Here is a 13,518-nt window from a genome sequence, read left to right on the forward strand (position 1 = left end):
CGCTGTCCCTCAGCTCTTCAGCTCAAGGCGAGTGCTCTACCACTTGAGCCACAGTGCCACTTCCCATTTTCTAGTGGTTTATTGGAGATAAGAGTCTCAGGGACTTTCCTGCCTGGGCTGGCTTTGAACCATGATCCTCAGATCTCAGCCTCCTCAGTCAGTAGCTAGGATTACAGGTGGGAGCCACTGGCGCCCGGCCGGTCCCCTCTTCTTGATGGGAGTTTGAAGAAGGAGGCAAGCATTCAGTGGCTGCCGAGGCAGTGGGCAGAGGGGTCTTCCATAAGGCTGCCGGGCTCCTGCGCTGGCTGGGCGCTGGGTGGTAGAATCCATGGCCCGGTTCTGGGGCTAGGTCTCCTGAGAGCGAGGGGAGGGCGGGGCGGGCTCTCCGCGTCCTGTGTCGGAGGGCATCGGCATCCCAGCTCGCTGGCTCCCGGTTGCCTGGAGCGATCTCCTTCCTCGGTGCTCGGCTGGGAGGCTCCCAGCCTCCATGGGGCTCACAACCGTCCCTTCACATCTGTCACCTGCAGCTGCTGGCTGGGAGTCAGGTGACACGGGGGGACGGAAGCCACCCTCACTTCCTGTGAGGCTGGCTGCCTGCAGAAGAAAAGCCGCGTGGTCTGGGCACAGAACGCCTCTGTGTCCGCCAGCCCGCCATGTGCAAACACAACAGAGAAGGTTCTCGTGCCAGGCTGGGCTCTGTGGCCATGCGGGCGGCTCGTTTGGTCACGATCTTTGCCCCACAGGAAGCAGGCGGCCTGGTGAGCTCTGCTGCCGGCCTGGGCTGGCTGGTGTCCGCACAGGACGCGGGCCGGCATGGGATGTCCCTGGCTGCAGCCGCCTCCAGCCCCTGGGCTGCACGGTGATCCTCATCGCCCGGCTCCTCTGACCAGGGCGGGGGGGGGGGGGGGGGTGTTCGACCTAGGGCAGGGCAGGGTTGGGCCTGACCGCCTGCCCCTTGACCCGACTGTGTGGAATTGCCTGCTGCTGCATCTGGGCCTGGGCGGTGGGGTGGGGGGAGTCTGACCAGAGCCGTGCCCTCACTGTGATTCTGGGGGTCAAGGAGGTCCCCCACTCTACACTTGGCCAGGCAGGGAGTGGGGAGGGAGGGCTGGGGCGGTTCTGGGAGTGCATGTTGTATTCTGGACTGCCTGATGCTCTCATTCTTAGTGCAATCTTCTGGAAAGGTCTAGAGCTTCGATGTGGTGGAGAACTGGGGGGTGGGGGTGTGGGGGAAGGCAGTCTGCTGGCTGAGCCTGGGAGGGTACCAAGAAAGATGGAGAGGTGAGTCTGATGGTGAGCTCAAAGGGCACCCCGGGGATCCTGGGGGCACCGGCCCACAGGCCGCATCTGCTTCTCTGTTTGACTTCCAGGCTGCCTGGCGGAGGCAGGGACACACACACACACACACACACACACACACACACACACACACACACAGCCTCCCATGAGAGCCAGGCTGGCACACAGAGCCAGTCAGGCGGCCGGGGTGGGCGTGGGGGCTTCTTGTCTGTGCGGGACGGGACGCAGGCGGCGGAAGCGCCTCAGTGGCACCTGTGCGGGAGCCGCTGCGACCCGTGGCTGTTTAATAGTAACAGGCAGGGAAGGTTATGAGGGGTAACTGGCCTCTGCTCATGGAGAAGGGGAGAACCTCCTTTGCCTGATATGCACACAACGGACACGGATCCAAACAGAGGCAAAATGTCCTCCCACCTTGTCGAGAAAGAAATGTACTCTTTACCCGACGTACGCAACCGTAACCTCTGTCACCTTTATAATAATAAAAAAAATTTTTTTGGGTTGGTCATGGGGCTTGAACTCTGGGCCTGGGCGCTGTCCCTCAGCTCTTCAGCTCAAGGCTAGCACTCTACCACTTGAGCTACAGCACCACTTCTGGCCTTTTTTTTTTTCCTGCTTATGTGGTGCTGAGGAATCGAACCCAGGGCCTCATGCATGCAAGGCAAGCGCTCTACCACTGAGCCACCTTCCTGGCCCCTAATAAAAATTTTAAAAATCATTGAAAAAGTGTCCTCCCCCCACCCGGCCACCCCCTGGGGCTCGGCTGACTTACTCTGCAGGCCTCGAGTGGAGCTGGGGCGGCTAGCGTGCTGGGGGCCACAGGGGGAGAAGTGGGGGGCCGGAGCGGATGCCTTTTCCCTGGGCAAGTTAAGCTCCGAGGTCTCTGGAGCTTGAGGAGCCCACAGCCTGCAGGTAAAGGTGGATGGGAATTCCCTAGGGGAGGAAAATGCAATGTAGAGCTCTCAGCTGGTAAGCAAAGGGTTAATAATCGTGGGGGGAGGAGCTGGGCACTGGCAGCCTTAGTATCAGGGGAAAAAAAGGAAAAAAGAAAAAACAAAGGAGGGGAAAGAGATGCCACACAGTGGTGTCAAGGCCTGGGGCAGGGCCCGGCCCAGTGGGGCTGAATCCTGGCCTGTGCAGAAAGAAATGCTAAGCAGAAAGCAGAGCAGCGCCTGGGAGCGGTGGCATTTACATCAGCAGTCAGGAAAAGACGGCGGCAGGACGGGGTCCCTGAACCGGTGAACGTGCCGTGGAACTTGACAAAGTGGGCTGCAGAATTAGCCCGCTTCACAATATGGAGAAGTGTGCGTGCGTGTGTGTGTGTGTGTGTGTGCGTGCGCGCGTGCGCATGCATGCGAGTGTGTGGTCTGGGGGCTTGAACTCTGGCTCTGGGTGCTGTTGCTGAGGTTTTTTTAAGTTTTTGTTTTTTTTAATCGCTAATGGCTAGTACTTTACCGCGTCGAGCCACGGCTCCACTTTGCGCTTTTTGGTGGTTAACTGGAGATAAGTGTCAGGGACTTTCTTGCCTAGTCTGGCTTCAAACCCTGATCCTGAGCCAGTGGTGCGGGGCTGTGCAGGTGACTGAGGGATGCCCCTCAGAGGAAGGAGGAGGTGGCACGGGCCAGTCAGAGAAGAGATGGCTTTGGAGACAGGCCAAGAGCCGCCCTCGGTCCTTGCGAATGAAGACAGCTGCCCAGGGTGGGCGGGGCGGGGTCCAGAGAGAGGGGTCAGACCCAGCATTGCTGTGGCGTGAGTTATTAAGGCTTCTGGACAGCAGCGTGTCCCGGCCACTTGCTGTCTGCGAGGCTGGAGAAGGCGTTTCCATGCTCAGACATGGGCGGCCTTGGACAGCCGGAATGAAACTGGTGGTTTCCAACGACATCCACGGGTCCGCTGTTGGTGAGGGAGAACTGCAGGCGGCAGGGCGGGCACGCAGCTCGAGCTCCGTCCCCTCAAGGGCACCTTCCTCTGTCCTTGAGGGCGTGGGATGTGTGCGGGGTCGCCTCACGCAGGGCGGCAGTGGTGACCGAGATGGCGGGTCACACTGGCCTCCCGGAATTGCGGCTGGCCTGCAGGATGGAGGAAGGGCCGCTAGCTAAGGAGGACGGGTGTTCTCTGGAGCAGGGAAGGGCCGGTGTGCAGTGTATCCTGGGACACAGGTGGCTTCAAGTCCAGGGGAGTGCGGCTCGGGCCTCTCCCTCCAGAGCTGTGGGGTAGTGCGCAGGCGCCGGCCGGACCAACCGAAGTGCGCGGGTCAGTTTCTGATGGGGGCCGGGTGGAGAAGGCGCGCTGAGTCTGCCTGTGTGCTACACCTCATTCATTAGGTGTAAAGACTGAGAGGGTCTGAAGTTCAGGGGCCTTCCTGGGGTCACACACAGAGCCGAGGGGGCCCGCAGCCACCTTGCAGAGAGTGTGCCGCATGGAGGGACAAAGCAGCCTACAGAGACACCCGCCCCCCCAGTCCCCCGTCCCCAAGCCCGGTGACATTATGCCAGGCATCTGCAGCCACCTGCCACGGGCCTGGGGCCTCTCTTCCTGCCTCTGGGCCATGGGCAGTGCAGGCCCAACTTCGCCCTGGGGCCCTCACTACCTCGAGGTATCCATTTCCCCAAACATGTCTGAAGACACGGAACCCCAAGATCATCACCTGGGGGTGTGGTCACCACTCAGTGCAGAGGCCTCAGGCAGGGGCGGCCTGTCTTCCTCCTCTATGTGGGTGACTTATTCTGTGTGAGCTATACAGGGTCTATGCACCCCTGCTAAAGGAGGGGTCCCCCTGGCCAGGACACTGATGGGGCAGATGGGGAGTGTGCTCTTTACTGGGGTGTGGAGCCCAGGACCCTAGTGAATATAAGATAGACTTCCTGGAGGAGGCCAGGGGCTCAGGCAAGGCTCCGGCTGAAAAGCTTTTTCTTGCTGCACACTGGTGGTTCATGTCTGTAATCCTAGCTACTCAGGAGGCTGAGATCTAAGGATTGAGGTTCAAAGCCAGCCCAGGCAGGAAAGTCTGTGGGACTGTTATCCTCAATTAACCACCAGAAAACCGGAAGTGGCACTGTGGCTCAAGCGGTAGAGTGCTAACCTTGAGCTGAAGAGCTGAGGGACAGTGCCCTTGCCCAGAGTTCAAGTCCCACGACCAACAACTAAAAAAGCTTTTTCTTTCTAGAGTTAGGGCTTGAACGCAGAATATGAGCACTGTCCCTTAGCCTCTTTTTTTTTTTTTTTTTGGTGTGTGGGGTGGGGTGGTCAAGGTTGGTTCTCTAGTACTTGAGCAACAAGACTCTCATGGACTTTCCTCCCCAGGCTGACTTTGAACTATGATCCTCAGATCTCAGCCTGAGAAGCTAGGATTACAGGCAGAAGGTAACCAGTACTAGGTTTTTGCCAGTCCTGGGGCCTAGGCACTTGTCCCTGAGTTTCTTTTTTTGCTCAAGGCTGGCACTCTACTACTTGAGCCAGCACCACTTCCGGTCTTTTCTGTTATGTGGTACTGAGGAATGGAACCCAGGGCTTCATGCATGCCAGGCAAGCACTCTACCATTAAGCCACCTCCCAGCCCAGTACCTAGCTTTCAAAACAAAATTAATTGCTCTTGCTGAGCAACACTGAGTTATTGTCTCAGAAAGGAAGCTACATGAAGACTGGGCATCCCAGAGTCCTCCATTTTGTACCTGTCCTATGTTCTGAGCAATTCTCTCTGCAGCTAAGACTTGATTGCCATCTTGGCGCGTGGGAAAGGCGGGACCGCTGGCCAGGTGTCAGTGACTTAGTGTAACAAGGCCCCACCTAAGCGGTCCTGGGACAGCGCTCCACAGGCCCGCTCTGCACACATCTGTGCCTCTCTACCTTTCTCATCCCAAGATGGCTGAAGACAGCTGGAGATAAACCAAAGTCCTGTCTTCCCACGGCTGCCGGCGCCCTGTAATAAAATCTCCCTTTGCCCTTCAGCACATTCTTTATTGGCATTCGGGGATGGCACACGGCAATTCCTGGAATCTGAGAGACTCCAGTTGCACAATCCGGTTTGAAAGATGGGGAGGATTTAGCTTTTATTTTTTTTTTCAATGTTAAATCAAATTCATTTTTCTACCACTGATACTATCAGGTTCTACCTTTGACCCGGGAGCACATTTTCACCAGTGACAGCAGGGCCCTGCCGCTCTCCACGGTCTACAGCATCTGCTCCACCTCGTGCTGCACCTACTCCTGCGAGGGTCCGTGAGGCTGATGCCCTGTTTGCTTTCATTCACTGAAAAACTACGCGAGTGGCAGAGACGGCGCCAGGCCACGAGACCATAGGTCAACCAGATGAAATTCTCTCTTCGCTAATTCAAAGTGGGAAGATCTGACCAGTCAGGTGAGGTTGTAAACGAATGATATAAAACTGGGCACCGGTGGCTCGTGCCTGATATTAAAAGAAAACTAGCTACTCAAGAGGCAGAGACCTGGAGGATCCCAGTTCAAAGCCAGCCTGGGCAGAAAAGTCTGCGAGACTTTATCTCTAATACAATCATCTAAAAGCTGGACTGGAAGCATGGTTAAGTAGTAGAGCATAAGTTGAGAGCAAGAAAGTGGGGGGCTGTGAAGGTGGCTCAGTGGTAGAGCGCTTGCCTTGCATGCCGGAGGCCCTGGGTTCAACTCCTCAGCTCCACATAAACAGAAAAAGCCAGAAGTGGCGCTGTGGCTCAAGTAGTAGAGCACTGGCCTTGAGCTGAAGAGCTGAGAGACAGCGCCCAGGCCGAGTTCAAGCCCGACTGACAAAAAAAAAAAAAAGTGGAGGAGGACGGCAGAGTACATATGCATACACAGTGACAAACCCTCCCATGCTTGTTTTTACTCTTCCTTTATAATCAAGTGCTGGTATGGAGGCTTGAGTTCAGAGGTTCTTATGCTTTGCTTTATCTAATTGAAGCCAGAACTCTCCACTTGAGCCACATTGTCACCTCCAGCTTTTTGCTGGTTAGCAGGAGATAAGTCCATTGGATTTATCTACCCGGGCTGGCTTTGAACCTAGATCCTCAGATCTCAGCCTCCTGAGTAGCTAGGATGACAGGTGAGAGCCAGCTAGTTTTCTTTGCTATCATTTGGGGCCCTCTGCGTGTCACCGGCCGCAGTACTGCGACAGGGAGGCGGGGCCCCGCATCACATGGCAGCTGGCCCAGAGCTGCCAGCTCCACAGGCCCAGGAGTCCGGCCACCTCTACTCACGGTGCTTTAGAGCCAAAGGGACCGTTAGGTCAGGCGGTGGTCAAGGGTCAGCCCAGGTGAACTTCCAGGAAGCAGAGAAGAAAAAAGGCGGGGCAGCAGGGTCCAGGAATCTGTAATCTCTCAGCCCCAGGATTACAGGAAAGGGATTGCCTTTTGGACAGTAACCGGAAGTGTATCAAAGTCCTGAGGATGGTTATTCTGATGTGTCCATTTGTCTGGGCCTTGGTGGGCAGACATTATTCTGAATGTCTCTGTGATGTTAGATTTTGGGTAAGATTGAGATGTTAATAAAACAAGAGTGAGGATGGGACTCGCCTGATCAGTGGACGGCCCGCAGAGAAAAAATGCACCGGGGCTGGGAATGCAGCTTAGTGGCAGAGTGCTCGCCTAGCATGCATGTAGCCCCCTTGGTTCGATTCCTCACACCAGAAAATCCCAGAAATAGCTGGGCACCGGGGGCTCATGCCTGTAATCCTAGCTACTCAGGAGGCTGAGATCTGAGGATTGGGGTTCAAAGCCAACCCGGCCAGGAAAGTCTGTGAGACTCTTATCTCCAATAAACTACCAGAAAACCAGAAGTGGCGCTGTGGCTCAAGTGGTAGAGTGCTGGCCTTGAGCTGAAGAGCTGAGGGACAGTGCCCAGGCCCCACAACCAACCAAAAAAAAAACCGAAAAAGATAGAAGAAAAAGCCAGAAGTGGTGTTGTGGCTCAAGTGATAGAGTGCTGCCTTGAGCAAAAAGAAGCCCAGGGACAGTGCTCAGGCCCTGAATTCAAGTCCCAGGACTGGCATTAAAAAAGAAAGAACACGATGGACCTTCTCTGGGCTGGACGGAGTTCTGCCAGCAGGTGCTCTTTGGGCTGAGAGCCTGCTGGCTGCCCCATGGCAGTGCGATTACCCAGGTCTCCATCATCACAAACTACATCTGAGGGTGGGCTTTCTCTCTCCGTAGATACCAGGTTTGTAAGTGGGAGGACCTTAACCTCCGACCTCCAAAGCCACCTCACCCTTTCCTTTGCCCAGGACACAACTCCTGCTGTATCAGCCTAAGCACAACAGGGACTCCCTCTGGTTGGCTCCTCCCACTTGCCGGCCCCACCCACTGGCTGGGGAAAAATGCTCTGCCCAGCATGAGCTTGGCAAGCTGGGAGAGCCAGAGTCAGGAAACGGCCCTGCTTGGGGAAAAGAAAGGCCAGGTCAGGCCAGAGCAGAGAAAGGTCGTGAAGGGCAAGTCTGTATGGCAGTCACCCAACTCAGAGAATGTCATTTGCTGCAGGAACATGTGGAAAACACGCTTGCTCCATGTGGTGGCTGGGAGGGCCCTGCCGGCAGGTGCCGAGTGACCTGGCTGCCCGCTACTTCCTCTGCGTGGCCATCAATGGGACATTGTGCTGCCAGGGACGCGCGGTGGAAGGCAGCAAGCCTTCATCTTCACCTGGGCTGGAATGCTGCTGAGTCACCTGGCTGCGGAGCACGTCAGGCAGAGGATCCTGTGTCCCCTCCGTGCGCAAGAGGACACCAGAGAAGGGGCTCAGGGCCCCCTGTGTGATCTCTGCTCATGAGGTTCACAAGCATCTCTGGATCACAGCTACGGACATCTCAGCAAACCAGCAAAACCAGAAGGTGGAGGAGGCCGGGCGATGGTGGGCTCCACACGAGGAGCCGGCTGTGTGCCCTGCTGTGTGCGCAGTCGCATGCTACGTGCGCTTGTGTGTGCACACACAGGGGTCTGCTCTAGTGCTGGCCTACTTCCTGAAGCCTGCTCCGAAAATGACATACATTCTCGGGGATACATGAAAGGGTAAAAACTTCTTGCATTGTTTTAAAAGCCACTAGGCGGGGAGCTGATGGCTCACACCTATAATCCTAGGAGGCTGAGATCTGAGGATCATAGTATGAAGTCCAGCAGACAAATCCTTGAGACACTTTTTTTTGTGCCTTGAGGCACTGTCCCTCAGCTCTTCAGCTCAAGGCTAGCACTCTACCACTTGAGCCACAGCACCACTTCTGGTTTTGTCTGTGTATGTGGTGCTGAGGAATCAAACCCAGGGCCTCATACATGCAAGTCAAGCACTCTACCACTGAGCCACCTTCCCAGCCCCATCCTTGAGATTCTTATCTCTGTCTGACCTGCAAAAGATAGACGTGGAGGCATGACTCAAGTGGTGGAGTACCAGCCTGAGTGGAAAAAGCCGAGTGAAACTCAAGGCCCCGAGTTTAAGCCTCAGTATGGGGATGTGCACACGTGGGTGTGAACAAGCACACACATACCTCTACACAGGTTCAAATCGCTTCTCTGAAGGCTTGGAAGCCAGAAGTGTTCTGTATCTCAGATGATTTTGGATTCTGAAGCATTTGCATATGTATAATAAGGTATCTTGAGGGTGGGTCCTAAGTCTAAGCACAAAATTCATTGTTTCATCTTGTGTGTGTGTGTGTGTGTGTGTGTGCGCACACGCACATGTGTGTGTGTGTGTAGGTGTGTGCACGTGTGCATGCTGGACCTGAGGCTTGAACTCAGAGCCTGGGTACTATTCTTGAGCTTTTGTGCCCAAGGCTAGTGCTCTACCACTTGGTCTCTACCATAGTTCCACTTTTGGCTTTTTGTGTGCCAACATGACCAGGTGGATCAATGTATTTTTAAAGCCTGGTCAACAGTATCTTTCCCCAGTAATTCAACACTAAGGATTCTAAAAAAGATGGTGTAAGAAGGAAAAGAAAAGGGAAAGAGTGGGCTGGGAAGGTGGCTCAGTGGTAGAGCACTTGCCTTGCATGCATGAGGCCCTGGGTTCGATTCCTCAGCACCACATAAGCAAAAAGGAAAAAAAAAAAGCTGGAAGTGGCACTGAGGCTCAAGTGGTAGAGCACAACCTTGAGCTGAAGAGCTGAGGGACAGTGCCCAGGCTCAGAGTTCAGGCCCCACGACTGGACCCCCCCCCCAAAAAAAAAAAAAGAAAGAAAAGGGAAAGAGTGCTAGGCTTTAGTGCTCTAGAGGAAGAACCATGCAAATGAGGTTCTAAGTTCAAACTCCAGCACCACACAGGAAAACAGAGAGACAGACAGAGAGAAGGGAGGGAGGGAGAGAGACAGACAGACAGACAGACAGACAGACAGGACAAGACAGTTCCCCACCAAGGCTACACAGAGAGCTGCTTCTCGCTTTTCCTGCGCATTCGCATTCACCCGCGGGTGTGGGAACACAGGTCAGGGGCCTTGTCGCAGCTGTCTTTGTGGCCACGGTGAGACACAGGGGCCCAGGCCTGTGGAGGGGACGATGGCTGTGACCAGGGGTGTGGCAGGAGAAAGGGGGCGTGGCTGAGACGGAGGGAGTTGATGCCAACCCAGCAAAGAGGCGGTTGGGGTGAGCAAAGAATATTCCAGGCAGATCCAGGCCTTCTTTTCCCTTCCCACCGTCCTTTGTCACCCCATCCCCCAGGCTTAGAAGAGCTGAACTGCAGGATCCACACCCAGGGAAGCCATCGGGAGCATCTCCAAGGACGCTCAGAGGGCGGGTTGGGCAGCCCCTGGGTGCAGTGGGGAGGAGCGTGTGAGGCTAGTGATTTCTGGGGAGCCAGGGGGCCCCCCCGGTGTGGAACTGCGGAAGTGAGTTCAGCATGTACAGGAAGGGCAAGTGCGGCCTGGCCAAACCACAAGCCATTCTGTCTGGCCCAGGGGCAGCTGGGCGAGGGGAGGGGGTCTGCTCCCCTCTCCCAGCGAGCGCCCTCCCTCCAGTGTCAGGGGCCAAGGGCTCTGGGGTGTTCATCTGCCCATGGGGACCGACCCCAGCAGCCTTGACCAAGTAGACCACCAGGCTGTGTGACCCCACCCCCAGCCCAGCCTACCTGGCGGTGTCCCGGGGCACAGCCCATGGCCGGCCAGGGGCTGCTGGGGCGGGCAGGCGAGGCTCCTCCTCCCGGCCTGTCCACAGCCACGGTCCTGGCTTGGCGTCTGCGGCTGGAGGGGACAGAGCTCAGGTTACATCTTCCCTAAAGCCTCAGGCTGGCACCGGCCTATGTCAATCAAGAGCCTAACTCTGCAGCCGGGAGTTTGTGGGCGCAGGGCCATGGGTGGGGTGGAGGGCATCCCCAATCCTGTGTCTCCTCTCTGTTCTCTGGCGTGAGGAGCGCTGAAGGAAGGGACCAGCTTGTGGGCCATGGTTCACTCCGGGCACAGCTGCGTGTCTGCAGCTGTGCACGTGGGTCTCCTGAAATCTGAAAATCTGCAATTCCCCAGGTGGGTCCCGAGCTGCCCTCAGCGGATCTGAGCGCGGGGAAAGGTCCCACGGCCAAGGCCCAGGCGTCCGGGCCGCGGAGGGCCTCACACGTGTGGGGCGCTTGGCGATGGGCCAGTGTCTGAACATTTTTTTTTTTTTTTGGGTCTGGTCGTGGGGCCTGAACCCTGGGCCTGGGCGCTGTCCCTCAGCTCTTCAGCTCAAGGCTAGGGCTCTACCACCTGAGCCACAGCACCACTTCCGGCTTTTTTCTTCTTGCTTATGTGGTGCTGAGGAATCGAACCCAGGGCCTCAGGCATGCAAGGCAAGCGTCTACCACTGAGCTACCTCCCCAGCCCCTGAACATTTTTTTTGGGGGGGGGGGAGGGCAGGTCCTGGGACTTGAATTCAGGGCCTGGGCACTGTTCCTGAGCTTTTGTGCACAAGGCTAGTGTGCTCTACCACTTGAGCCACTGGCTTTTGGTGGTTAATTGGTGATGAGTCTCACGGACTCTCCTGCCCAGGCTGGCTTCAAACGGTGACCCTCAGATCTCAGCCTCCGGAGTCGCTAGGATGAAGGTGTGAGCCACTGGCGCCCGGCCACTCACTGTCTGTATTCCAAATGTCACCGCCTTTCTTCCCGGCCCGGCCTCTCTCGTAATCCCGTAGTCAAAGGGGGTTCAGTTCAGTTACTGCTGGGGAGCCTTGAAGGCAGGGTCTGGACTCACTGCTCCCTTACTCCAAGTTCCTCTTCGCTCTTCCCTTTAGAAAACCCTCCTGTCCCTGCGCGGCGAGACCTCCTTTCCCTCCTGTCTGAAGGAATCTTCCTGAAGGTTTCTTCAAACCCACACAAGGGGCTTTCACTTCTCAAGGATTCTCTTTGTTTCTGTGCCAGGACTAGGACTTGAACTCAAGGCCTGAGCTCTCCCTTTTTTTTTTTTTTTTCCTGCTCAAGGCTGGTATTCTACCACTTGGAGCCACAGCTTCACCCCCCGTCTCCCCCCAAGAGCTGAGTCTCACAAATGTCCAGGCTGGCTTTGAGTCCCGATCCTCAGCCCTCAGCCTGCTTAGCGGCTGGGATTAAGCACCTGAGCCATCGCGCTCTGTAGTATTTCTCCTCTGACCTAAATAAAAATCCCTTTCCAGTTTTGGGGGTGGGTGGGAGGAGGAAAGCGCTGATGCCTGTAGCCCTAGCTTTTAGGAGGCTGAGGTCTTGCTTACAAGGTCTGAAGCCAGGCTGGACAGGAAAGTTTGCGAGACTCTATCTCCAAAATCACCAGCAGCGGGCAGATGAAGCTCCCTGGGAGGAGGGCGGTGGGGGGCGGCGGGCCAGCGGGCTTGCTCTCCAGGGCTCTGCCTGCTTCAGTAAATGTATGCTTGGAACCCAAGCCACCCAAGCTGGGCCAGGGCAGAGGCGGCACCAGAGAGGGGACACCAATGGGACACTTTGGGGAATTTATCCAGATGCCGGTCCTCAAAAACTACTCATCCCTGATCTGCAAAATAGAATGTGTTGGGGGCTGGGAAGGTGGCTCAGTGGTAGAGCGCTAGCCTTGAGCTGAAGAGCTGAGGGACAGCGCCCAGGCCCAGAGTTCAGGCCCCATGACTGGACCCAAAAATAAATAAATAAACAAAATAGAATGTGTTGGAAACCTCAAATACTAACATACAAACGGCAAAAAGTGGGGTGGCAGTGGGGCTCAAGTAGTAGAGTGTCAGCCAAGCAAGTTTGATCTTCAAGTAAGGCCTTAGTAGATGGGGGCTCCCGGGGGTCTCTAGCTTGAACATTAATCCCCAGCACATTTGGGGACAGCTGAAGGGAGTCCCTGGGGAGGGCCACACGGGAAGGGGCAGCGAGGGCTGAGAGAGCAGCCTCCAAGTGTGGGGGAATGAGGGGAGGCACCTTGGGTCCGGGGGAGCTGGACCTCGTCCACACATGTGGCCTGGGCCTCTGCACAGCATCTCAAGCACAGAGCAGAGGCCAGAATGCCGCTGCCCTTGGCCCAGGCTTTTGAAAGCAGCACAAGAGAGAGGCAGGAGCCTTCTTGCCCACTTGTGCCTGGCAGGGCCTGAGGCTGGGCACACCGGTGGCTGGTCTGAATGGATCGACTGAGAAGACCTCCAGGAGGCCTGGCTTCTCCAAAGGGACAATCTTTGGTCAAGTAAAAGCAATTTGTGGGGTGTGTGTGTGTGTGTGTGTGTGTGTGTGTGTGTGTGTGTGTGGCTTGAACTCAGGCCCTGGCGCTGTTCCTTAGCCTTTTCACTTCAAGTTAGAGCTCTACCAGTTGAGCCACAGCTCCACTTCTGACTTTATTTTGGTGATCAACTGGAGATAAAAGTCTCATGAACTTTCCTGACTGGGCTGGCTTCAAATGGCAATCCTCAGATCTCAGCCTCCTGAGTAGCTAGGATAACAGGTGTGAGCCATTGGTGCCTGGCTTGAAGGCGTGTTAGTTCAATGACATTCAACCAAACTGGCAAAAATGACAACCACCTTAGACTGCGCGGGCAGCGACCTGTCTGGTGAGCTGCTGAGCCAATCACCTGTAGTGAAGGCGCGCTGAGGTTTACACTCAACTCATCCAGAGGACCGAAGACAGGGGCTGGCAACACAGTCAAAGGGCTCATAACCCAAACCCTGCCCCTCCACGTCCCTGCTACTCTGAGCCCGGACCGGAAGCCTCTGGCTGTAACTGTGAGCAGATTCTCCCCGTTCGCAGATGTTTCTCATACTGGAATCTGACCAGCCTCTGGGTTGTTTTTCCTGTTTGAATGGAGACTGGTGCTTTATCTGGCCTGCTCATAA

The 13,518-nt window shown here is 56.0% G+C and overlaps 1 protein-coding gene and 1 long non-coding RNA gene across 2 annotated transcripts in view; one reads left to right on the top strand and one right to left on the bottom strand.

The window, feature by feature from the left end:
* Nucleotides 1-534: 534 nt before the first annotated feature.
* Armc9 (armadillo repeat containing 9) overlaps nt 535-13,518 on the bottom strand; it is a 114,144-nt gene continuing 101,160 nt past the window's right edge. Inside the window, exons 23-25 of the mRNA XM_042679268.1 lie at nt 10,345-10,456; nt 2,069-2,229; nt 535-594 (exon numbers count right to left, since the gene is read on the bottom strand). Of these exons, the coding sequence (XP_042535202.1) occupies nt 572-594; nt 2,069-2,229; nt 10,345-10,456 (296 nt within the window). The 3' untranslated portion in view covers nt 535-571. The remainder of the gene's footprint in view (nt 595-2,068; nt 2,230-10,344; nt 10,457-13,518) is intronic.
* LOC122107503 lies at nt 672-8,400 on the top strand. Its single transcript, XR_006147360.1, has 3 exons — nt 672-758; nt 5,402-5,653; nt 7,779-8,400. It is a non-coding gene; the product is annotated as an uncharacterized LOC122107503 (long non-coding RNA).

The sequence above is a fragment of the Dipodomys spectabilis genome, unplaced genomic scaffold (genome assembly GCF_019054845.1).
Source record: "Dipodomys spectabilis isolate Male_0828 unplaced genomic scaffold, ASM1905484v1 ptg000051l, whole genome shotgun sequence".
Classification (NCBI taxonomy): Eukaryota; Metazoa; Chordata; class Mammalia; order Rodentia; family Heteromyidae; genus Dipodomys; species Dipodomys spectabilis.